We start from the raw sequence: 26,783 nt of genomic DNA, 5'->3' as shown, positions 1-26,783 counted from the left end.
TTTCAATGATTTATTTGCAATTTCTGCTAAACCACAGTTAAAGTTATCCAGCACTTGGCTGCTAGATCGGTAACAGGTAACCCTTGCCAACGACACAGTTTGTTTGAAAACCAATATAATGAGGAGACTGAGAATACACTGACAGGTTAAGAGGTGGTGTGTGGGACCGATGCCCACCCTCTGTCCGAACGTCGACTTCCAGAGAGCAGCGCTGCCATCCAACTGACCTTCCTCCCTGTTCCCTTGCTGCCCTGGACCTAAAGAAAAAGCACTTCCCTATCATCAGGGCTGGGTTTGAAAAAGAAGAAACTGACAAAAATACCCTTTCAGGAAAAAAAAAAAAAAAGGTTTCTCAAAAATAAGTCCACATGCTTTTGCCTCTGTCACAGACTGTGTGTTGGTACTGGCAGCATCCAGGGCCCCAGGAGGTTTTCTGCGTTAGCTCTCGGCTCCAGCCCAGCCTGGTTAGTCGTGTCCTTCCTGCAACCCCGTGCTGGGAGCACCGGCCTCACCCAGGGTTACTTCTCGGGAGCCTTCCCTGGCAGCAGCATCCTGGTCCCGCCCTGCTGTGGCGGGCAGGCCCCTAGGAGTTGCACTCCTCGCAGTGGCAGGAGAGGATGTAGCGGTACGTCGCGGTGAGCCGCATGCCACCCGAGCAGCGCAGCCGCATGGCTTTCAGCTTGGAGGTCTGGGGCCGGCAGCAGTGGCAGGTGGAGCGGAAAGGCTGCTTTAGGACAGTGCTGAAAGAAACCATCGGCTCCGAGCGCGACATCTGGCTGCAGCGTCCTTCGCAGCGAGCCAGCAGCACCATCTGCGAAGGAAGAGACAACGGGTTAGGAAACGCGCCTTGGTGGCTGTGAGAGCACATGCTAGCACCTGCAGATGGGGCAGGTCCTTCCAGTCTGGCTAACCTTTCTTCACCTCTTGCATCTCCCTGCTGTGGTGGTGGCACCCATGCACACACTGCCCTGGAGCCATGCCCCAGTGAGCTGAGGAGGTAATGCGGACAGGAGGAAAAGGGAGTCTCCTCCTGGGCACCCAGACACCATCACTGATAAGAAATACAGGGCCTGGCTTTCTGAAGGCTGACTCGAGGGCTCCAAACAGTTGCAGTCAGCCCCGTTTTCCAGGCACAGTGACTGCACACGTGGCTTGTTAACCCTGGGGTTGTGGCAGCCAAGCCCTTAAATCATCAGCAAAACTGATGCTTCGGCTGGATGTTTTCCAATGTTTTGAGTTCATATAGTAGTGATCAGCAGAACTGGTCCTCTGGGCCAGTAAATCTCTCAAATGCTTAGATATATAAACATATAAATTAGAAATATAAAGAAGCAGCTTAGTTTATGGCTTCTAAAGCAGTAAGTTTCTAGCTCTGTTGTCTGCAAAGATCACCTGGAAGATGTATTTGCAATTGTGTGTATGTATATATGTATAATTATATCAGTTGTGTCTGTATAAAATGCACTGCATAGCATAAGGCAGTGAAAATGTAAACAAATATGAACTCTTTGCTAAGTGTGAGGGTTCACCAGTGAGATTTTCAAAAAGCAGTACAAGCTCCATGGTTCTTCTCCTGTGTGAACCAACCGAGCTGTGACCAGGATAGGATAACCTGTACAATGGGAGGTGGTAAGGAACGAAATCCCATGGGAAGTCACCTGCTTCCCTTCCCAAAAATCCCTTACCTAGCAGGGGAGATGGCTATAGTCTCCCAAGCTCTATATAAAACATGGAAATTATCTTTTCAAGATCAGGTGATCATGTGGTTAGTAACAGCTGATATCACATTGCAGAGCTAAGTTTTTGGAGAGCTATAAACAACCTCTCATACCTTCTTGGGGAGTTAAATATTATATAAGTCCAAAACAGCTAATTCTGGTTAACGCACACAGAGTTTAAAATCAACTTTTTGTGTCATCCAAGCAAGGTCAAAATGTGGCAGAGGTGATAAAGTATGCAGTAAAAAAGCCGTAACTCTATCCTATAACCAAGGAAGAAAACTGCATTTTAACTGTGTTGCACACATCTCATGACTTCTCCAGACAATCCAAAAGGACAACTACAGATACTATAGCAAATATTTTACAATGTTAAACACCTCCGAGATTCTTTCACTGCTCATACTTGACTGGCTACAAAACACCAAGTACAACATACCAGCACTGCCGGTGTCCTCGGGAAAGGCACTTATCATCCATAACAAACATTCTTTGTACAGTACTTAAAAAACGTCTCTTCCAAGCATACTTGCATGCTAAAATGATTACTTGGAAATGCACTAATATATTAACAACTACACCTCAATCAACATGGGCTGATCACAAGGAAGTTGCCTTCATGAGCTGATGTGCTGGGCTTGGTACCTACCACCTTCTTCCTCAGTTTAATTAAGAGAGGGGTTCTTGTTGTTCTCCAGTAAACTTACAATCTCTTGTGATTCTTAGTATGAATTTATTGTCCTCTTTCTTTAATGATGCCATTCATAAGCAAATTCACTTTAACTGCGAGTAATACAGGTATGGGAATGAAATTTCTGTATACTGTTGAGCCACACACCAGCTTTGGATGTACCAGCAATGTCAGGCTCCATCATACCAGTGTATTTAGTGTATATGAGAAGAGGGCAAGGGACAGTTACTACAGTCCTAGCACCCCGTTACTGACAGATGAACATCCACTTTTATCCCCTGGCAAACAAAACTCCCTTCCCATAGTGAGTCAGGCAGCTGCTGAAGAGCGATATGGGTGTCTAACCTTGTGTGTATTGCAAAGGAAAGATGGCAGATTAGGACATTTAAAACAATTAGTTTCCTTCCCTGCATCTCGGCAGCCCTCATTAGGCGCCCCACTCTGAGCAGGTCATCAGACTGTGAGCAATGTTGCCGGCTCTTCCCCAGCCTCTGGCTGATGAGGAGACTGAAGAGCAATCCAGCTGCAGCCTGCAACCACTCGAAGGAGGGTTATAAAGACAATGCAGACAAACTGTCCTCAGGAGTGGCAATAGGGGACATAAAATGGCCACCAGCTGCTTTTTGGAAGGTTCAGGGGACCTCCAGAGTCCCCTCCAACCAACATTTCTCTGATTCTGTGATTTCAGACCGAATGTGACAGCACAGATTTCTGTACGATGCTGATGATTCTAATGTTTGATGCCTCAGGAGCTGGAACAATTAGTCACTTCTGACACTTTTATCCTAAGGAGTTCATGCCATGCATCTGCTCCTGTATTGGCAGGTACTATCGGAAACACCGGGGGGGAAAAAAACAAACAAACAAAAAAACCAACCCCCTAAGGAACAGGATTAAGGACTACAGAAGAGTTGCAGTACAAATAGACCAATACGGCAGAATTATCTGATGTGTCAATATCTATCTCAGCTTTTCTAGTGCAAAACCAATCAATATTTCTTCAATACGCAACTGCATTTATAATTGCTTAGCAAGCTTTGTCTTTTAAAACATGTTTCATTCTTTGGAGACTCTAATTTCAACCTCAAATTTTGCTGGCTACCTAGTTTTACCATACCTCAGAAGAGGATGGTTAGTATTAATCACATAAAATTGCACAGTGTTGGTTTTATGCTTTATTTTTGGATTACAGTGTAAATTTTTACAAATGGCACTACTCCATGGCTCTCTAGTCAAGCTTGCAGGAGAAAAACTATTCAGATTTCCCATTTTGATGTCTTTCTAAACTTCTGGACTAACCTGAAGCCCTCATCATAATTTAGTCTCCTCCTCATAGATCCCAAAGACCACCAGCAGATTTTAGCAGGTGTGCAAATGAGCTGGAAATAGCATGTACTTTAAAAGCTTTGCTTTGCCATTTAATCAATTGCACCAGCTGTTTATTGCATCGTATACCATAGCGCAATAGAGATTATCGCCTAAATAATTAGTAATGATATGATGGCATAGCACAGCAATACAGTAAGTGTATATATAGTAAAAATGTGTGGGTACTTTATAACCTGATATCCGTGCCTCTTGGCTCCTCTGCTCCCCCGCACATAGTAGCCTGTGCATGTCACCTTGCGGTGCTATTCACGGGAGCACAGTGCGATGCAAGACGAGAGCAGCAGGGGTTCTGCATGCTTGCTTGAGCAGCTAGAAAAATATATTTTCTTACTTAAAGTCAGAAAGCTGATAAGCATCTGATGGCTGTAGAGCAACCATGTGCTGGAAATTTAGAACTGGTTTGTTACAGCGGGTGTCTGTAGTCCTCTGTTCCACACCCTTCAGCAGCACACCATGGCCTAGAGAACAGATGTGCTGAAATGCATGAGCAAAGACTTGACTTGCACACAGCCTGGCCACAAGCAGGAATGGCTGTAAAGCTCATGAGCCACCTCTTGAGCAAACGTCTTCATCGCTTTCCTAAATCTTTCTTCATCTGGCACGTCTCTCTGGCCCGGATTCTTTGCTCCTAGGATGTCAATGGTAGCACTCCTCCAGCACATCTGGAGGAAGCACTTGTGACAGCCAATACTGTAATTTTTGAGGACCTGATTGCACTGGTGAGATGATCCAGCATGTTTAAGACAAGTGACAGAGGTCAGGCAGAAACCAGTATGGTCCAGAAAGGCAGTACCTCATGAGCTGACACATATTTCCTTGAAGTCAAAGGAAAACAGTTTTTCAGTAACAAATTGCTTTCTTTCATCCCTCCTTTGCATCTTCTATACATTCTGTTACTATAATGGACTACATTTCCAAAGGCTTTGGAAACCTGTTTTCAACATCGGCTTGAAGTCACAAGCAAGAGGGATTTTAATGGCTAAATTATATTAGCTGGACATTTCCAAATGTAACCAAACTACTTCCCATGTGGGTACAACTGGCAGCCTCCACAGAGAGTTATGGTGGACACAATCCTTTTTTAACCAAGACGGGCAGCAAATGTAATACATCTTGCAATTTCTGAAGCCATTTTTAACTTCTGTAATTCTATGCTGCACTAAAAGGGAAAAAATATGGAGTAAAAAGGGACGGCTTGGTGGAACCAATGTGTCATGCCAAAAATGGTCAGTCTCTGCTTGACAGAAATTGTCCATCCAAGCTCCACAATAGAAACTCAGTGGAAACAAGAGGTACCACAATTCCCACAGCTATGCCAGCAGAACCTGCCTTTTTTTGGCTTGTTTATATTTTATCACAATATTTATAGGAGCAGGCATTGTGTCTAATTTTCATTAGCAAGTCTAATATCGATCTGTGTTTATATGCTAAATCCAGAACAGAAAAAAAAAAAAAAAAAAAAAAAAAGAGCTTGACTTAACAAGCAGAAAGAAGGTTTCTAGGAAAAGTCAAAATTGTTCTGCTTTGTATGGAAACTGTTTTCAACTGTTTTCATTTTCCACTTCATGAGAAAGTCCATACAACTTACAGTATTGTTAAAAAAAACAGTTCTTGAAACTGTTGTGGAATTTGGGAAGACAAAAGATGTGATAATATTTTCAAACATGATTTCCATTAAAGGCTTGATTTCAAAAAAATGTCATGGACATTCTCGCAGTTATAGTTACAACATGTTTATGTCAACAGCTTTTTTTCTCAAAGCCCTGTTTTAAAATAATATGTTTTTCATTAGATTGCCTTCCTTGTTCTCATTTCCATCAGTCCTACTCCTACAAGCTTGATTGCTTTTCTCTGTCATAGGGATGATAAGAAATTGAGTTGGTGGGATTTCTTCCTTCCTTCCTTCCTTCCTTCCTTCCTTCCTTCCTTCCTTCCTTCCTTCCTTCCTTCCCTCCTTCCTTCCTTCCTTCCTTCCTTCCTTCCTTCCTTCCTTCCTTCCTTCCTTCCTTCCTTCCTTCCTTTCCTTCCTTTCTTCCCTCTCTCATTCTTTCTTCACAAAACCAGTGCCCTACCCGATGCCTGCAGCAGCTGGGATATTAAGATAAACCAAGAGAGAAAGCAGAGCGAGGAAGGCAGCCACACAGTAAAAGGGCTTTGTTCAGGTGAGCAGGAGCATGCACATCCCAGCCATGGTGCAAAGGAAATGATAACATCCTGGAGAGGGGCAATCACAACTCCTGGTCACGGGGACACAGGCTCCACCTAACACGGTTATCCTAAAAGCCACCAGCACACTCAGCCAAGGAATCAAAGCCCATGAGTTGTGTAGGAAGCAATACCCTGACCACATAAGAAAACCACATCTGGGGTGCTACAGGGGCTGTTTTGGGGGATGCAGGAGTGTGTTTAGCACAGAGGCACCCGTTCTGGGGACAGGAGAGGCTGGACACTGCAGTGGCTGCTGGAGAGACAAGAAGCAGAGGCAAAGCCATGCTGTGGGAGCTCACGGCAGCTAGGGATCAGGTGGGAGACGGCACACAGTAGAGGACAGACTGGGACATGGGATCCCATTCTCCACACGGCCCAGCAGGTTGTGAGATGGGTGCGAGGGAGCCCCAAGCTTGGCCTTCCCACGTTCCCAGCTTGGAGGCTGCCAGGCCCCCTATCCCCACCAATGGTGCAAGCCACTACCGCAGGCTCTCCCCAGCAGCCCTCCTGGTGCTTGGGCACCGAGCTGGGATGATTTTCTGTTGATGCTTCGCTCTGTGCTTTATTCTACACGTTATGGCCTGCTGCTGCCAGTGGTATTGCCTCATCCACACGCTAAGCCCGAGAAGCAAATATTCTGCACACAAAGCGACTCAGGTGGAGGAGGAGGGGTCTCTGCAGCTGGCGTGGCTCCCCTCTTCTCAAATCTCCCAGGCTTGATGCTGCTGGGCTTTGCTCCTAGGCAACACCATAGCCAGCCTTCCTGCCCTAAAACACACCACACACCCATCTCCGATTGCTCTCCTACATGTCCCAGAGCCAGCAAAAGTGCTGCCGTGGGCTGCTGCTCCCTTCTGTTATCCCAGGAAGCTGGGTGTGTGAGGCAAGTCCCTTTCTGAGGGACAGAAGGATGGCCAACGTGGAGACAGCATACACACTGGTTTAGCTCATTTGGAACAAATGAGGACAAGACAAAGGGGACCAGCAAGGATTTTCCCATTGTTTCTCCCTATTCTTTTTCTCTGCACAATGAAATAAATGACTGTAGGCTACATATACTGACCGTTTTGACACAAGATTTTTCAGGCTTGAAATCTCAAAGGAAAGGCAAGCTTGTATTCCTTTCTGTGAAGCCCTAAAGTAAACATCCAATTGGGATTCTGCACGAAAACAAAGGCTTTGAAACTAAATGGGGAAAAAAAATCAGCAGTGTTTTTCACATTCTTTTTTCATTACCACTTTATAGCTTGATTCTTTATCTCAGTGCTCGGTCTCACAAGTTGTAAGTTTACATGCTCTGGATTAAAGACTCGCTTGCAGGAGGAGGCTGACTAGGATGATCTACATTTCCAAACTTGCCCAGCTCGTTGGTGCTGGCAGCTGAGCCCCAAACTTGCTCCTTTGGCTCGCCTCATTTAGCACGTGTTAGTCTGACCATCACTGTGTGCTTCTCCTTTTGAAAAGGTGAAGAAGAAAAGACCCAGGAGACTTCCTCTCCAGCTGACGCATACACTCAGGTGTCTCTGCCTCTGTCTATCTCTGTGTTTTGGTCTCAAGGAATTGGTGCAGAGGGACCCACACAAAATGGCTCATTTTAACAACTCCCCTGCAGCGAGGGAGGTGAGAGGAGCCCTTACCTTCGAGCTGCACTTGTACAGGGGGTGGCTGATGGAGTCCACGTAGTGATGCCTCATGCAGCGACTGGGATCGGCGTCAATCATGAAGGAACTGTCTGTTTTACTGTCCGCATCTCCCATCATTGCCAGGAGCGAGAGCATGGAAATAGAAGCCGCAAGTACATGATTTCCCATTGTTGAGGAACTTCGCGGTGATAACAGCAGAGGGAGGTAGAGTATTAAAAAAACTCCAAATCGTGGGACCCAGTTCCTCTCCAGGATAGCGAAAAGTCTGGTTTAAGTCTCTTAGCTGTCATTCTTCTGGAGTTAGAGTTTACTGAGATTGTAATCCATCAGAGAATCTCCCGAGTAGCTGGAATAAAAACACCATAAATCAAAAACCTAACCAAAAAAAGCTCTGGAGAAAAACTGACATAAATAATAACAAGGCTCATAGGATTTTTGCTTGCCAAAATACACTCTCTGAGCAAGCATCATTCCCACAGTAGGTACAGCATGCAGCATTAGGAATGAGATATCAAGGCCTTGTTCCTTTAAGCACTGCTCCATCATTCTACAAGGGAGAACCTTTTAACTTGTAATATCACGAGTGCTGCAACACCCATTTTTGTGACTTGGTGATGTCCCTAACGGGATCCCCTCAAAGCTGGTGATCGGTAACACATCAGAGATTGCTGCAAATGGGAAGGAGTGCATATTCTCTCAAAGTGTCAAAAATATGCTCGGGGAGTTGGGGGGGCACAGTCAGGCTGCTTCCTGGAGTACAAGGGGGAATTTCCCAGGCAGCAAACAGAGAGGATGCTCCACAGGCTATGTGCTGCTCTCCTGCAGGGACAAGGGATGCACTGAGTCCCAGACCAGGCATGAGCAGTGCAGTGCCTGTTAATTAAAGCAGGATCTGAAAAGCACATTATATTCCTTAAGATCAAAGTACATCAAAGAAAGCTATCGATTGGGGAAAAAATTGATATGCAGGTGGGGTCACGCAGATTGCCACTTGGTTATCTGGTTTCTGATGCATGTTGGAGACCCTTCCCACCAAAATAGGCACAGGACAACCCTGAGAAGCTCCCCAGGTGGGCATCTCCCTGGGTTGCTCCACCACAGGCCCTTGGGCATTATTCCAAAGCTGGTAGTCTTAAATGGGCAATTTACTTTTGCTTTTACTACAGACAGCTATGGCTTGAAAGAGCTGCGAATTTCCCACCCAAACATAACCTGACGGAGCAAAGAGCAGCTCTCAGTACAGCTAAAAGTGTGAGGACTTTCTGAAGAAAATTACGGTAAAAAAAGTTCACTGCTCATGCAGAAGCGTTCTTCCCGAGTGCCTTGCCTATTTAAAGAGATGCTGTGTGCCTTTATTGCCTTACACAAGCTCTTTCAAAACCGCTCTCTGCTTTGCTGGCGATGCTCTAAAACGACTGATACTCATCTCCCAAACAGCCTGAAACTGCGAGGCCTCCCCACCAGAGTGCTTAATGATTTGTGTACTGCTTGATGGCTCGCTCCAACACTTTTGCAAGAGGAGTGCATAGCAGTGGTAAATATTTCCAGAGCTCATCCAAGCTGGGAGTCGGGACTTGTCGGGCTGAAGTGACATACAAAGTCTCACGCTGGGAAGAAATGTAATTAGGGATGCTCTGTGTGTTAGACGGTTTTAAAAGCCTTTTTTGGGTTTCAAACTATCGTCCAAGTGCCTAAATAGAAAAGGAAAAATTATGTGACTGTATCTAACAGACAATATATTTTTTTCCCAGACTGTTACCTATGACTTGCTGTATTTCCTTAAGCAAATGTTTTTCAGTGGATATGGCATTGAAAAAAATACCATATCTTTGCAGTACATGGAGCTTAAGCAACATTAAACACTTAGGATTTGGAATACATCTGTGCACAATCTCCTTCATCTCAACAAATATTCCTCCAAACATTTTAGCAGGGCAAGACAGAAACCTCCCGGTCATGAGAGCTGGGACAGAGTCCTCCACAGAAGCGAGATGTACAACTGTGGTTCATGGAGACGCTGTCCAAGCATTAGCTAACAGGACGAGTGATGCACTTTTTTTGTGTTTAACCTTTTACCTACTTTCCTATTCTTTATAAAGAGGCTGACCAAAACACTGCTTGGCAAGGTCTCTCTCCAGCATAGCTAACCAGTATTACACACCCAGTAACTCCCTCTCTGTCCAAGTAAATTTACTTGATATTGGATGGTCTCATCTCATTTACCACTTTGTCCAGGGATCCCCATTTCCCACTCTCTCTGTCCCACTGTCATTTTTTTTTTGTTTGTTTGTTTCTCCATCTTCCTATGGTTTTGATCAGCGTGATCTAATACAGTGAGAGAAATCTCGAGTCCTGGATCAGTTTTCAAAGGCTTATCTCTCTAGTTTTCTTCAGGAAATAATTGGATGACACAAAGTCTGCCTCACGAAAATACTGTGAGAAAGCTGGAAAGGAGCAGGGAAAAATGTGAGAAAAGGTAAATGTGTGTACCTTCTTTAGGATAAGCACAGCACAAAATCTGTACAAAAAGTATTAGTGCTCTCACAATCTTTTGAAATCTCTGTGATACTTTCCTCGCAAAGACGTAGTGAGATCTGATAATAAAACTCCAAAAGAAGAAAAGAATAGTGCTATCACATTACTTTTTAGTAAAAAGAGAGGCCATCTTTTGTGACTCATCTTTTGTGAAAAAGCTGGGTTCTGCTGTTGATGGGCATATTGGCAATATGAGTGTGTCTGTATTGGAAGCATGTCTGTGGGCAATGTTGGGATATTTGCACATCCAGTATCTACTGACATACTTATATGAGGCATACATATACATTTCTCAAGTACATATACAACATATAATTGAGCTAAATGGAAAACAAACAAACAAATTTTCAAAAAAACATCTCACAGGTATATTTAAACATACAGAAGTTAGTGTGCATTTGGAGCAGCAGAAAAAAAAGTGGTTGGGTAAAAAAGGTCTAAATATTTTCCCTCAGATACATCACCATAGTGAGTATTTTGACATGACATTTCCATTTCCAGGTGAAATTATGCACTGGCATTTCACTTTAAATTAGCATTCAAAATTTATTTCTTTAAAAGAAAAAAATTTGTAATCCTTTTGAAATGTTGTCTGAAATTATAAAATCCTACACAGTACATGATATCAGGAGTGGCATCTGTAGTTTCCTGTCTATCCTTCTATCCAAAAGCAGAAGTACATATGTAATCATTAATCATTATATATGTTCTTAAGATGACATTTTGTGTTCTGTTTCATCTTGTCAAAATCAAGTATTTCACATAGAAATTTTTTATTTTATCTGAGCTGCCTTTTTCCTGGTTTCTTTTCATGTGAAAAGTTGTGGTAAACAATCAACCTGCCAAGCTACCAAAGAGGAAGCTAAAATGCTTCTGCTTTACAGCATCCAATAAAGAAAAAGATGCAACGGTGACTTCATCTTCCTAGGCCGAAAATTGGCTACAAAAATATTTGGCCCAACAGTGGATGACAACCACTCCTTCCTGTTCTTTCAGAATTCACTGATATGGGCATTACATGTTGTTAATAATAGGCTTACAATGCACTTTCCCTATAAGTACTTTTGGGGAATTCATATGGACATAGCATGCTAAATTACAGCTGTTATCCAAAACTGCTACAGCTGTTACCTAAAAACTGCAGGGAAAAATAGAAGCCATCCCAAAGTAAGACCATACAAACATATAATCCAAGACTGTATTACACATGAACATCAGGGCAGAGTTAAGGTTACTTTCCCAACTTTTCATTATCATTAACTGTTTTTTGAATGCTGAAATAAAGATTTTATATCATAGTCTTAATATAATTTAAAGAGTAGTGAAGGTTAAGAAGGTTTTTGTTTTCCTTTAAGGACAGAGGATAAATTCCATCATCTGGAATTATTTAGCCAGTTGCTTTGAGAGAACGTAAACAGAAATTCCCTTTCACTATGTATCTTGGAAAAAAACAAGAACCGAGGAATTCTCTGAAGGTCTATTGGATCTGCACAGCTTTTACTCTGGAAGATAGGAAGGGAGCAATGGAAAAGCTCATTTCTGGTGTACTTCTACTTAGCTGTTCCCTGCTCGTGAGCCCTGTGAATTAGGCATGCACGTATGTTCAGTTTGGCCTTCATTTGCCATGTATTTTCCATGCTTGAGACTCCTGCTTGACGACGATGGTGCAGTTCAATTCACTCAATGTCTTTTATGTTTCAGAGGCTGCCAAAATCCAGTTGGAGCAGCAGTGTGTATATATAACTAAGCCTGGCCTTGCATGTTGTGCATATTTAGTAAACACAATTACTTGGATCCTGCCATGTGGTTCCCTCATTCTGAATTTGTTATGTAAACACAAAAGTTACAAGACTACTCAGTTTCTCCAACTCCAGCCCTAAAAATGTGTCACTACCCACATATGCAACTCTGTGTGTGTGTGTGTGTAGATTACCACTGCTGTTCGGGCAGAAATGCCACAGAGATCTTTATGAGGGCAAAATGGATTTCTCCAGATCTTTTCATACCTGGAGAAGTTTAGATCAGAAAGGTTAGGATTTGGGGCACGTGCACTCTGCTAAGATCTGGACTGGAACAGAAAAGACTGTGTTGGTCAAACCATGTTGCAGCATTACAGGATTTGTTCTGCAGGGTTAAGCTCTCCATTGCCATGAGAAGGGACACAAAAGGGGCTAGGGAGGTGTGGATGGGCAACCTGTGCTCTGCAAATAAATGTGGCTTTCTTCTCATTAGGTCTGTTTTTGTTACAGCAATGAAGTAGCTGCCATCCTATATATACATTTGAAAGCCTTGCTCTGCTCCACAACCACCTTTCAAAACGCCTGACCAAAGGACAGAGCGGCCATGTGGCAACAGGTGAACTCAAGTTTTTTTGGGGAAAATGTCTCCATGCAGCACTCAGATAGGTTTCTTCCCCTCCCTTCTGCCTCAGCAGTGGCTGAGGGGCTGTGGGGTGGCTGTCGAGGCATGGGGCTGTGGAGCAGGCCCACAGGGGCAGTGGGTGCTGAGCCTCGGACACGTCACAGGGCTTTGCATGCCCACAGCATAAAAGCAGTGCAGCTCTGCGCAGGGGGAGAGAAAAAAGCCTGGAGGCTCACTCCTGGTGGGAGCCAGTAGCAGCTAGTAGGCAATAGGAAGGGGAAAGGAAGGAAACAATGGAAAAGAAAACAGGCTCAAAAGAAGGGGTTGGAACCTCTCCATCTGGATGCCCACAGAAGGGAAGCATATCTTCTGGTCCTACTGAGGCTACACTGTCCTACAGCCCACCGGCCAGCAGCTGCAGAGCATTGCCCCTTGAAAACCAAGAAGAGAAAATGGGCACTGCCTCTGGACAGCCAGAAATGTCAGGCACATTGGTGGCAGTCTGGTGAGACGCCTACACTTCATCTTCTGCTCTGAGGCTTCGCTAGTGCATTAATATTTCTGGAGATAAACACCTGTGCTGGTAAGCAGACTGAGAAAAAAAAAAAAAAAAAAAGACCATTGTAATTAAAGCAAAGGAAACAATGAGACAGTAGTTGCAGCATGTGCAAAGGAAGAATGCAGTGCTGCAGGCATGGGGCTCGCTCCTGGGGCTCCACGTGGCTGCTGCGCCCCCACGAGTGGGGGCGAGATGTGGGACCTGGCACGTAGGGTGGAACACATCGGGCACTCAAGCAGCCTGAGCTTGGCTCCCCTCTTGAAGTTTCCAAGCGTATTTGCCGTCCTCCAGGTAGCTACAAGAGGGGGGAGAGCTACCGGTAGGTTTCTGCTGGGTTGAAATAACAAAGTCTAGTGGGTGCCGCAGGCTGGCGCCCAGCCAGCAGACAGGCAGGGACAAAAAATCCAGAAAGGTTTTTAATACACTCGCAAAGAATAGCTTCTGGTGGACAAAAGAGTGCTTGTATTTTTGTTCTTTCCTTTTCCTGCCTCCAGGAAACTTTAAATAGATTGATTAGAGGCATGCATAGGATCCGTCTCTAATGAGCTCTGGAGCGCGCCGCTTAATGGCGAGGTGATGCCAGCCTTGGATTCTTTCTTTATTCTTGCTTCTTGCTAAACAGCAGAACAGTCCTGATCCTGAGTCTGGGAAAGGAAACGAGAGGAAGGCAGTTTTGCACTTGCTCATCCAGCGGGTGCTGGATGGCATCACCCCCCGGAGAAGCACCGGGCGCAGAGCTGAGCTGTCGGGAGGCGACCGGCGGGGTGGTGGCTGCTGGGTAAATGCAAATACTCCCAGCCGAGCATTAGCTATAGGATTTGCTTCAGTAATTACCTCTGCTTTAGTCTTATGACCCAACATAAGGCAGAATGACTCTTGGCCAAATTACAAGTTGCTGAGAGGTCTAGGGCATTCGGGCATGTGTCCTCTACCTGTTGGAGTGTGCTGCAAACCAGTGGGCATTTCTGGTTCTCTGGCTTTTATTATTCTGCATGCCTGATGATTAGAGGCTGCTTCAAGGCACTGACTAGAGAGCCTAAAGAACCATAGTTATCAATAGATGTGGGAGCAGGAATGAGTTTCTTACTCTTTAATATGAAGCAAAGACATCCCTGCCACCAGGACCAGTAGAGAGCTATGCATGCTGGAGGCAGCCCACAGCCAAAGGGGATGTTTCCTCTTTTCTGGCCCTAGGGACAGAATCCTCTCGTCTTTTACACACAGCAAAAATTCCAGCCACCATCCATACACCTCGGATAATTAGGGAACCTAAACATTTGGCTCATGGTAGCAATTTTATGTCTTCTAACAAGGGGAACAGCGTTCCCCTGGGTCCCACTCTCTTTGAGCCGTGCTGCTATGACAGTAATGCGATTGTCACTGCCATGGTATGCTTAACCTTTGCCAAACCAGAGCTGAGGCATTAACTCAGATCCTCAACTCACATGTCTTAAAGGGCAACGTAACCTGTGCTGCCTCTGCAGCCCCGTAACAATAAGCATGAAAATGTGACAAGCGTAAGCTGTAACAATGATTGATGCAGACAGAAAAATAACAAAGAGCAGCTAAAAAACACTGATGCAGTGGAATTCCTGGGAGCGGTGTCTCCACGGCATCAGCAGCCAAATGCTGGGACACCAGAAGAAAGGCTGGATTCGGCCGTGGTAGAAAGGATCGCCACGCTACACGGTGAAATTCCAGTAAACGGGACAAGAGCTGATGGTGTCTGGAAGTGGTAGTGCCACTGCTGCCCGGATAATGGTCTGAATTAGATTATGTGAAAAAAGAAGGAATATATAGACCACCAGCTGCTCAAAGGCTTACAACAACCTTGCTTTTATTGTTCGGCTAAGTTAGAGGTGGGGCATCAGAGGGATTCCACGCATACCACTGCAGAGAAATTTTAATATGTTCCACGCTGACACATATAAAAAGGAAATAACAGCTGATCATAGCCAGCGGAGCCTGCAGCATCTCTTCATACGCCTGCACAGAAGCATGGGCAAAGAGGGGTGCTTTTGGTCAGAGAGATAGACAACAGAGCCAACCTGGCAGCAGCCCCACTTTTCTCCTGCCACTGGGCTGGCCTTTGGCGAAAGGGCTGTTGAATGGGAAGCAACGAAAGAGAGATGGAAAAAAGGTGAAGCAGGCACGGCTACTGACCCCATCCCAAGATACCAGGGTGTGTAGAAGGGCAGGGGAGCGGAGAGGCTGAACGCTTAACATGATGAAAAGAAACACGTGTTTACACAACCCACAACGATCCAATGGAACAAGATATTGCAGAGGGCAAAAGTTTAGCGGGGCGCAGCAAGAGGACTTGATATGTATGAGAGGGTTGCAGCCGTAAGGGTTTTATTTTTAAAGAGTTTGGGGAAGGGTTGTAAACTCTCGGGACTCTGAGAGCTCAGTCGATGGGGTTAGGGGAAAATCTTTCACAGCAGCAAGTTCCCCTGTAGCTGCCTGCCCCGGGGTCTCTGCGTCTTGCTTTGATGTGGCCGTTTCCAGCCACGCTCAAGAGGTGGATTACTCAAATAACAGGGGGCTGTGGTGCGGGCTCATGTAGCAAAACTTTCCTAAGCCACAGAGCAACAAGTCTGTCCCGGTACTCAGGGGAACGTTAGAGGCAGAGGAACTTGTCCTGTTTGTAATATAACTGTCTGATAGTTGTAATTGCAATTACAATATTAGTATTTGGAAAAAAAAATAAATTCTACTGTCAATTAAATAAATAATCTGCCAGACTTGTTGCAAAAATAAATGTCTCAGAGGCTTCACGCAAACTTTGTACCATAGGTCTTCAGCTCCCTTCAAGGTCCAAGGACAGCCTTGGTCACTTCCGAGCACATCTGGGAGCAGGGGGTCGGGGAGGAGATAGGATCAGCTGCAGGAAATGGGGAATGAAGTCACTCCATGAGGATTCCCTGTCAAATGAGTCACTGTGGGCATCGGCGCCAGACCTCCAAGGAGGTGGTTCGCTTCCCTCACACCCTGGCAAAAAACACTGCAATGCTGGCAACTCAAGCAAGCAAGAATATACACGTGGCACATTAGGGATTGTTCCTATGACACATTCGGAGTTGTCCCCTATGGCACATGAGAGGTTGTTCTGGTGGGGTGGATGGCTATTGCCAACATCAGCCATGCTTTCATGGCTACCTGGGGTATTGCTACTGATAACTGTACACAAGACTGTCCATAACAAGGGTCCTGCTCTGCAAGGAGGAATCATCAACATACATGCATCTGTTCAAGAAAAGGTGCTGCACAAAACCAGGGAACTTACACAGGACACCTTCATGTAGTGATCAGGGCTTGTAATTGGAATAATCAGCGGTAGCCCCTAATTATATCCCTTAACTAAATCAAATCACTTTCTATTTTGTAAGCCTGAAACATCTTCTATTCCTTCCCCTTTTGCTTTTAAATGGAAAATCTTAAAACATCTTCTTATAATACCAGTATTACAAATAACATCGCATTGTTCCAGCATGAATAATTTCAAGGTACAAGTCACATTGGTAACCCCTGATTCAAGCTGGTAAGTAATTACTCACCAAATAGTTGTATTTAAGTCAAGGGAATTATTCATGTGCATAACTGCTCACAGATATGAGTAAGGTCCCACAGCCTGGGCAAAAGCGAACATCATTAGCAATTCAAAAGAAAAGAATAGAGGCCCTAAAATGTAGGTGGAGGAAGGACAAATAACAACACTGCGATTATTATATCCAATTCATTGACCCCCCACCAGGCATATGGGCCGCTTCCAATAGGAAATAATTTTACAGTGAGGAACTGGTTTGAAGTGAGTTTGTACCCACTGGTGGTTTTAAATAATCATTCGACTGTTCTCTTCCAGTATGCAGCGTCCTCACCTCTCAGCAACTAGGACAGAGTCACAAAGCTCTAGAAACTGTGACAGTTAGCATTTAGGATTTTTTTTTCATCTTTAAAGAACAGCAGGAACTTCAGCAAGTTACTTGTCAAGCCACTAGTCCCAGATAGAAACAAATAAGATGTATTACAGGGACACTAAGAGAGATATTTAAATAAGCTTAAAAGGTAGGATTAGAAATCTGCTTGACAGTCCCAAAGGAGTCAGTCCACACATGCTGCCTTGCAGACTCATATTTGCCTCGAGAAAATTATCCCCCCCGACACACATTCGGTGTGAGTTGCTCTGCTGACACTAGAACATTTAGCTAGCGTAGCACAAACAACTGAGATTGCCCTTCACGTGGTTTGTCTTTGTTACTCTTTTTTTTTTTTTTTGCTACTGGAACCATTAATTTGAACTTTTATAGGATGAGTTCACTCACCTGAATCTCAGCAGGGAGATGGGGCTTTCTTCCACAGCAGAGCTCTCTCGGAGCAGTATCCGTGCTGGGGGATTGCACTCACACTCCTCTGGTACTTTATCACTTGGCTCATAACAGCGAAACTCCTCTTTTCCCCCCCAGAGAGGCAGAGAACAGCTATGCTCGCGCCCCTGACACCGAGGCAGAGAGAAGCAGTGCCCCGGCAGGCTGGGATTTCAGGGTGCTGAGAGCCTCCCCCTGTCCTGCAGCGGGCTGCCGGGGGGTCCTGCGCAGCATCCTCCTGCGCCACTGACCGCCTGCACGGCCCCGCCGCACGATCTGTCGATCTGTCGTGCCGAGGGGGTAGGCTACCTACTAAATATACCCCTCGGGGCTACAGCACAGGCAAACACCGCGGCTTTCCTCATAGGCTTCAGCCAATCAAGGATGTGTATTAAATCTAGCCTAATCCATAGCCAGTGCTGTCCAGTCCGTAGTAAAGCTTCCCAGAAGTTTGGATAAATAATAACGTGCAAATTAAAAGTGCTCCTGCAAAGCATGACACACAAAGCTAGAAATAAATATTGCCTGTTGTTTCAAATTATTCTGAGCACTCCAGCAGATGACTGGCAAGAGAACAGCATGCATAAGTAGTAATAAAAGTAAACAGTTCAGCTTTAAACTAGCAGGCTTGCCTGTGTTCATAGAGCCCTATTGTAATGGGACAAAGACAGTGCTGGCGGTACCAGCGCTCTTGCTATGAGCTCAGGGCAGCACCCAGCTCGTCCATTCACTCCAAAGCCATACAGTGATAGCCAGCACAGAATTGCACACATGAGCCCGGCATGCTCACAAAAACAGAAGTTTAAGCAAGTTGCTCAGAAGCACACTGTGCTACCTCTCCGCTTGCTTACAGGCATCCTTCAGGCAGAAGATAGAGTTAAAGATACGAGGATAAGAAGGAGGCACAGGTACTAGAGCTGTGTCCAGTCTACATTATCACATTTTAGTTAAAAACTGGCACACAGAGAACATGTGTTTGTCAGATGAAGAGGCTAAGTGCTCGGTTTACGTCCACGAAACACTCAAAATCTGGAGGAATCTCTTATTTGTGTGCTTACCTTCAGCAAATGCTCTGCTCCTTCCTTCCCTCCAACTCTTCGGAGAACTAAAAAGAGGTCCTGTTACTTCCAAATGCTTTTGTTCTTCTGTCCCTCTGTCACATGGCTTGCCTTTTATATTTGCAACACACAAAAGTTAGGGCTGTTATTTAAGAGAGAGAGGGAGAGAGAGGGAGAGAGAATGTCAAATGGAAAAGTGCCATTGCAGTCATATATCAATCAGGGCAGCGGCAGCAGCAGCTCACTGGCAAATGGGAATTCCACAGAAATGCGAAGCTCTTGTTATCTGAGAAATCACAAAACACCACCAGCCAAGCTCCCCTCTGCAGGGACTTATTAGTGGCAAGCTGGGAAATAAAAAGAAATGTAGGTTTTTTGTTGATGTTGTTATTGTTTCAGATCTGGAGATATGTATGCGAGGGCACATATGAGACAGTGGAATATAAGTCCTGAATAAAATTCCTTTCTAAATAAATGCACTGTGTGCAAGATAAAGCAAACCACTGTGAAGTGGGGTAATTGGAGCAAAGTGAATAATCTCAAAATAACAATTTAAAAATTTGCTATGTGTTTGCACTTGGAAAATATCCATAGGAAAACTGCCCTTTCCCTGGATTACTCATTAATATCCTTTTTTTTTCTTTTTTTTTTGATGAGTTTTTTAAAGAATATTTTTACCTGTGATTGATCTCAGATATCCTAAATTCAAGCTGTTCTGCTTTACTGCAATTGGTTACCTAAATCATCTGACATTCCCAGGCTTTCCAGTTGGGTAAGCAGGCAAGCATTTTCTGTACTAATATTTGTGGGCAAATCAGCAATTCAGATGCTTCAAACAGTCTGACCCAAAATTCAGAATTTTCCCTCAAATAAACCCTTGTATGCTCACAGAAGCTGAGTTATTTAAGATTTCAAACTGACATTGTCTTTCTGCTTTACCCACCTTCCTCCGAAGAATGCCAAGTTTGAAAACGCTCCTCCTTCAAACCTTTTACATAACTGTTGTGCCTTTTATGTAAAAATGAATGCCCTGGAGGGCTGAAGGCAGACTCCATCCAGTGGAGAAATGCACTTACAACGAGTGCATCCCAAATATGTTTGGATATGCATAGCTCTGGATGCACCAAACCTCCTTCTCTGTTCCCCAAGAGGAGCCCGTTTCACTTCCTTTTGGAGTGCCCCCTAGTCATCCTGAGGCGGTACGGGAGCCCGAGGAAGAGCAGACCCTAGCCAGTTAATTAAAAAATAGGCGACATAGCTGGCCATTCACAAGCTGGATCTGTTCAGAGGCACTGGCCAGCAGATGGACGGGGTCCTGTGTCGATTGTGTTTGAACTCTAAAGGAAAGTTGGTATTTGATGGATGATGTTATTAGCTAAATGTCTTATGTGGTATAAGATCAAAGAGCAGATGGAAATTATGCCTTAAAAATAGAATAATCTAAAAGGGGAATGGCTTGTAGATGAGTAAGCATCATGGAAACAATAAAGGAGACATTCTTTGGCTTGCCTTGCTGCAGAGCCAGGTTTGGCTGGTGGGATAAGCAAATGATCCACTTAGGACCCAGATCCTTGGGACGTGAGTTTTGCTGCACAATTTTCCCCTCATATTCAGTGTTTACTTTGTTTGGACTCAGAGAGAGGAATGGCCAGCAGGTTGAGGGAGGTGATTGTCCCCCTCTGCTCTGCCCTCGTGAGGTCCCACTTGGAGTGCTGCATCCAGGTCTGGGGACCCCAGCACAAGAAGGATGTGGGACTGTTAGAGTGAGTCCAGAGGAGGGCCACAAAGATGCTCAGAGGGCCACAGCACCTCTCTCCTATGACGAAAGGCTGAGGGAGATGTTCAGCCTGCAGAAGAGGACTCTGGGGAGTCCTCATTGCAGCTTTTCAATACTTAAAGGGGGCTTATAAAAAAGACAGACAGTAATTTCTTACTTGGGCAGATAATGATAGGACAAGGGGGAATGGTTTTAAACTAAAAGAGGGGAGATTTAGATTAGAGGTTAGGAAGAAATTCTTCACTCAGAGGGTGGTGAGGTACCGGAACAGGTTGCCCAGAGAAGCTGTGGATGCCCCATCCCTGGAGGTGTTCAAGGCCAGGTTGGATGGGGCCTTGGGCAACCTGGTCTGGTGGGAGGTGTCCCTGCCTATGGCAGGGCTGGAACTTTAAGGTCCCTTCCAACCCAAGCTGTTCTATTATTCTGCAATTCTATGATTAAGTCAGATGTGGGTTTCTCTCACAGACTGCATGTGTCGCAGGGTGGACAATGGCACAGCTCAACAGCATCTTTGCCTTGTTGGAGTTGCAGGCTGAAATGCCACCAATGTTGTGTCATTGCACTTACGTTAAACAGATAGACTACCCAGAAAAATAGTTCTTAATTTAGCCAACTCCTGCTTTTTGAACTAAAGGAATTGGCCCTTTGGTCATTCAGCTGCCATATCCACTTGTCTCTTGTTATTTGATTTTCCATGGAAAAAACCATGTATATTATTTTTCCATGGGAAGGGTGTGGTTCACATGCCTGGTTGCTCACACTTAGGACCTGCCATGTCCAAGACAAAAGCCAGGCTAAGTAGCTCCTGGATGAAATTTGCCAGGAGACAGTAGATAACTCATTTGCCATCCTTACTGCAAATTATGTTCCTTAAGTTCTTACTAGTGCAACATATGTTTGTTTTCTTTGTCTCATTTATAGGAGACAATATCCGTATTAGCTACTTGTTGGGTGCTAGGCTTACTTTAAATGATCATTAATTATCAGTTACATGTCAAACAGGTATTTTTGAGAAGTAGTACTCAGTTGTTTTCTACCACAACTACAGCTTCCTAATACAGGAAAATCTGCAGACATTGGACCAATTTTTATTTTTTAAATTAAAAATGGCTTTCAATTTTTCATCTTCAGCTTCAAATCCATCTTTACCAATAAGTAGGAGTTAATCAGCAGTTAATTGACCTCACAGACTGGCAACTTATAAACTGACACCCTCATTTGTGGTCTGAATGAACTTACACAAGATTGCAAGCACAAAAGTAAAAGTATAAAATATAGCCTTTCCCCTCCTCCCAAACTCCCCAAAAGTTATGGCCTATAACTTTTTCATAGTTGTTCATAAATCTTCATCTTCTCTTAACCACTGTCACTTAATCCTTCCCATAAAAACAGTATTTTAAATAAATAAAAGCGGAAAGAACGGATCAGAGCTAGGTTTTCAAAGATGGTTAGACATCTGAGAAGACCACAGATGTTTGATAAGATTTCCAGAAGATCTAAAGATCCTGCTCCCATCCCAGTTTTAATCTGAGTTCTCTTCGGGGGAATTTATCTCACCTTGCAGCAGTCACCTGAAAACTAAGTTTAGGCTCTCCCAACAGCAAATTGAGAGTTTCCATTCCAAATTGCATTAATTTCAGGCCAGTTTAAGGTGGTCATCAGTAACGGTCTTTCTCCTCATGAACAAAAAAAAGATAATTTGCTAAATTAGTTGGACTAAATACCAATTTTTTAGATAGGTAAAACTAAGCAGGATAAATACCACCCAGAAGGACTGAAGCAGTAGTTTTGAAGAGATGGAGAACCACTTCTGGAGTTCTACCAACATTCATGGCTCTATCCTCATGAAACGCATTGTAGCTCTGCAGCCCTAATTTACTTGCTTCCCTATTCCACCTCGATATGCCCTACAAGACTCAATGTTTGTTCTCAGAAAACATTGTACTACCATTACCTGCAATTTAGTAGAACTGAATTCTTTGCCTCATTGGCATCGTCAACTTTGCATTGCCTCCTCAAAAGAGCAGGATTTCATCTCCACATAGTGCGCTTGTTGTGAAATGCATTCTGAGTTCTGCAGCAAAATAAGCCTTAAGTTTCACTTTGAAGGATTTTCCAGTGCTGCCAGTTCATAGTCTTTGTTGTGCAATTTTTGCTTTCTGAGACAATGGATAACAGACCTCCATATCATCAAATGTACTGTCAGAAGAGGCACTACTTGGTGTATGTGCTGTTTGCATCTGTGAAGGCCACGAATAGAATATATTTGCAAGGACAATTTTAAAATTTAGATATATACTCACACACAGACACAGACATGCATGCTATTTCTGCAAGCAATTAGAGTGGGCAGGATGTATAGGAATACAGCTCATGGAAGGATGATGCTTTGTTAGATTATTGAATTGATAAAGGGTGGACTATATTAGGGACTTGACTATTGGTATTGTTTTTACAGCTGGGAATGTAGGGGGAACTGAAAGAATTGTAATGATGGGGAAGGGTCTATAGTAACAAGTAACATAATATTTATATAGTGAGCATATATTTTGTACAGACAAAAGATACCCAGAATCCTTAGAGGAGCTATTTTCTATTTCTTTTAATAATCCAAATAAATATTAGGTAAATCATAAATCTAACACATAAAATTACACACCCATGCACATTAACCCAGGATCAGGTTGCACAAATGTCTATCCAGCCAACAGATGCTTTTCACACCTTATGTCATCCTGCCATGCATTCCCTGAGATTCATTTTGCAAGGTTATTTAAACACCTACCTGCGTATATTCTTCCATAATCTAAATGGGCCTCTTCTTTTAGTATTTCTTTGAATACATGAATGGGTGCTGTTAAGAGACAGTATCTGGAAGTGTTTATTCAGTGGCTTACACATATGTCATTATTATAGCAAAGCGCCCTTTATTTAGGGACTAAGGCTGCTATAAAGAATACTGTGAAAATTTGGTCTGGACTATTTGCTTATTTGTTTTACCACAGAATTCAGACAGACATATTGCCTGCAGATGAAACGCACGCTTTTTTTTTAAATGCTGTGAACCTGCATCTGTACCATGACCAGAAGTTAGTGTGCCCCCAGAGTTGGTGTCCCCTTGGTTTCTTCAGCAAAGCAGTGGGAGTCAGTCATGTAGGTCTTCCCTGGAGTATGCTGCCTACAGGAGGCAAATGATGCTGGAGTACCAGTGCTTAAAAAAGACAAGCTCAGGAGCCTGGCTGGGAAAACTATATACCAGGGAGAGATCTTGGATGAACATGGCTTGGATGTGGCTGTGGAAGGGGAGTGGGTGGTGATTCGGCTGGGGAAGGTTAAAGTGATCTTTGTGCATGAAGTCACTGCTCTGCCCTCCTGCCATTAATCCCACTCAAACTCCCCTGCACTCACCACAGAGTCCTGACAAATGGGTTGTATTGGAGAAGTGAAGAAGCCTGGATTCCTACACATTTTTAAGCCTATGTCCCTCATAGTTACCCACTCAGGTTTCAGCACTACATTACCTTCAGCTCCCTGGCCCCTGCATCTCCTAAGGATGTGGTGTCCCACCATGCCTCAGTAGTACCTTTTGCTCCCTCCCACAGAAATTTCTACTTCTTTTCAAAGCTCCTACCAGAGTACTGAGCAAGGGGCAGTGTGCCCTCACTGGTGAGCATGCACACGCTCATCATCTGTAGTGTTGCAGCTCCTCACCTCGGACTGCTGAAGCGTGTGTGCTTCAGTTCCCTTCTGCCAGATATCAACAGCATGCAGCACTCTTGCCTAGAGGCCATGCCTCCTTACATGTCCAAGAATTTATCAAGAAACTTAGTTTTCTCTGAGACCTCTGCCTTGCTGTAAAATTTTTTGAAATTATTTGGCTGGCTGTAAAGCCATCGAGAGAGACTAGGGTGAGGGGTGGTAGACAGAAAGGCAGCTCAATCCTGTAAGAAAATCATGAATGAGAGAGTAAAGATGCCTTTTTTCTACCTTCAGATTTTTAGAAGATAGTGTCTCTTTCTCCTCGAAGAGACTGTGGCCACCATAATCCCTACCCCCATCTCCTTTGGAGTGACTGGATGCACCACTCTGGATGCCCAGGCAAAGGGTAAATCATGTATAAACAACAGAGGCCTGACTACTCCATGGGGCTGCAAGCACATCATCCTACCTCCCCAGATCATTTTAACCATTAGTCTGAAGATGTGGTGCTAATGTTTGTTCCTAAGTTCTTGTTTAGGAGTCAAATCTTAGGGCACTGCAATGAGAAAATGCTGGTCAGCATTTCTACCACACTCTGACTGTCATTGCCACTTCTTTGTATCTAATGAAGAAAGAGGAAAGCTGCTGTGTTTCTGTGAATCTCAGTGATATGGATCAACCATTCTACAGATACTTGTGGGATTTCTCTGCCCTTCCTGAAGTTAGAAATCTCAGACTCAGCTAATCGCTCTTGGTTCCTCTTATTGTCGGTGGAAACTACAAATAGGTGCTGCTCAAAGGACTGTTTATTTGCTGATGCTAGGATGAGGTGGAACTGCCTCTTGGCAATATCTGTTTCTTTCCATTAATAACAAAGGAAGACAAGAGTGTTGGCCAAGATGCCAAGAGTTCTGGTTTACTAATCCAGCTGTTGGATGCCTTGGTTATGGCACATGAATTCCACCTTAAAGGTTGCTTGAAATTATCGTATAAGCATATGCCGTGTATACATAATATGCCAGATATCCATAGTTGTGCATAGGTCCATGCTAAGTATTTTGCTTTTTTTCCTGAGGCTGCAGGAAAGTTTTGTGTCAAACAGTGTGGGATAATAACACTTGATGTGCAGTGCAGAGTCTGCAGTGTATTTCTTCCATCTGTTGGAGGGAGGAAGAAATACACTGCAAAGATTTGTAGCCTGTCAAATGCTTATCTGAGTATCAAAGAGCAGTTATGATGTGTCCTGTGGGATCTCCAAACCACATCTAAAAGTAGACTCTATTAACCCTAGTCTCTTGTGGGAAGGAGTCTTAATCATGCCCCTCATGGATTTCTTGTGTGGAGTTTGAGACCTTGGAATACAGCCTTCCTGTGGTGTCTCTCCTCCCAAGGAATTTCTCCCATGCTTCTCCAGCATTTACATCTCTACCTCCCCGTGTGGGTGATACATGATGCACCTTGGGTATCAGAGTTGGTTTATACCCTACCATCCCAAAAGATTCTGAGGGTGAAACTGTAGCTTCATCTCCAGTAGGGTTTGCACAAGAGAGAGAGAAAAAACTAACTCAGGTGGCAGGAGTTACTCCACTTACTTGAAAAGAGTTTTGTTGCCTTCCTCGGTATATCAGGTGTAGGAGTGTGATTTGAACAACATTTCTGGAATGACAAGAACTCTTCCATAATTTCACCTATAGCAGCAAAAATGACCTGGCAAGATACAACCGGATTCTAATAATGGCAACCTTATTTTGTTACAGCCCCCTGCCAATACCTACAAGACATGATTTTCTTGCAGTAAAAATACAATAAGCAAAGTGGAGGAGATGTTTTTCCGTGCTGTTTATTATGTGAAATTAAAGACAATTAATTTGTTTACTACCCAGCTTTGTGTGGTCACTCCCTGTACAAAACCTCACATTTAAAAAGGAAGCGGTAAGTGAAAATCTGCCCCAGCTGTACAATTTGGGTTAAAATTGGAGGGCAGCTTGCCGTATGTGAAGTTGCTGAGAAGAAATGCTATTTAGAGCAGGAAATTGGTGATTCATAATTGACATTAACTCTAGTTACCCTCCAATGTGCATGCTGTACTTCATGTGAAATTATTATAACCAAAGAAAGGCCCTTCCCTTGAGCAAGTTCAAGTTAATGTTTAGGAAACCATTTAAGTTATTATTAGGACAAAAGTCATTATGGTGGAATGGTCGGATGCTCAGATTGTGCCCTCAGTTGCAAAACCTGTGCATTTAAATACCTCTTTTCAGGTAGCTCTTCAGACATGCTCATTTTGGCCTACCCACTGAAATTTCAGCCTCGCAAATGTCCCCAGTACAAACTCCCAGCGGTTTTTAAAAACAGCTAGAGATCAGTCAAGCTCTTCCTGTGGGCGGCTTCCTAACTGCGCCCAGATTTGTGCTAGCCTTTGGTTTCACACGTCCTTCTGCACTCAGACGAACTCCTCGGGCCACAGCGGCTGGAAACAGGGCCCCAAGGACATGTCTGTGCCCAGTTGCGTGCAGGTCCCAGCTTTGATGCACCATGTGTGGGCAGACACCAAAATTGCAGAAGGCAGCTTGTGGAAATTCAGAGACTGCCCAGGGGCCAGATCCTCACCTAACGGGAGCCGACAAGGCTCTGAGGCCTTTGGGGTGGCCTGTGACCCTGCAGTAGGTGCTAACCTGGTACCAGGCTGACGTCCACCTCGGCAGCTAGGTGCTCTGCCCCCTGGTCTCCACAGCAGAGGAGCCCACCGAGCTTCCTTAGAGTGCTGCAGTTTGTTCAGTC

The 26,783-nt window shown here is 44.3% G+C and overlaps 1 protein-coding gene across 3 annotated transcripts; it reads right to left on the bottom strand.

Moving 5' to 3' along the window:
• On the bottom strand, nucleotides 1–26,783 carry LOC121064178 (norrin cystine knot growth factor NDP). Of its 3 annotated transcripts, XM_040545491.1 has the most exons (5): nucleotides 26,678–26,783; nucleotides 22,258–22,543; nucleotides 18,527–18,668; nucleotides 7,644–7,995; nucleotides 1–811 (listed from the first exon to the last, which is right to left on the bottom strand). In XM_040545491.1, the coding sequence occupies exons 4-5, from the start codon at nucleotides 7,815–7,817 to the stop codon at nucleotides 584–586; spliced, it is 402 nt and encodes a 133-aa protein (XP_040401425.1). In that variant the 5' UTR covers nucleotides 7,818–7,995; nucleotides 18,527–18,668; nucleotides 22,258–22,543; nucleotides 26,678–26,783; the 3' UTR covers nucleotides 1–583. The 3 variants fall into 3 exon arrangements, with proteins under 3 accessions (XP_040401425.1, XP_040401424.1, XP_040401423.1); XM_040545490.1 differs by lacking the exons at nucleotides 18,527–18,668; nucleotides 22,258–22,543; nucleotides 26,678–26,783 and adding exons at nucleotides 16,662–16,735; nucleotides 17,427–18,498; XM_040545489.1 differs by lacking the exons at nucleotides 18,527–18,668; nucleotides 22,258–22,543; nucleotides 26,678–26,783 and adding an exon at nucleotides 17,427–18,497.

This window comes from Cygnus olor, chromosome 1, assembly GCF_009769625.2.
Source record: "Cygnus olor isolate bCygOlo1 chromosome 1, bCygOlo1.pri.v2, whole genome shotgun sequence".
NCBI classification, from domain to species: domain Eukaryota; kingdom Metazoa; phylum Chordata; class Aves; order Anseriformes; family Anatidae; genus Cygnus; species Cygnus olor.
This window is presented reverse-complemented; position numbering and strand designations above follow the sequence as displayed.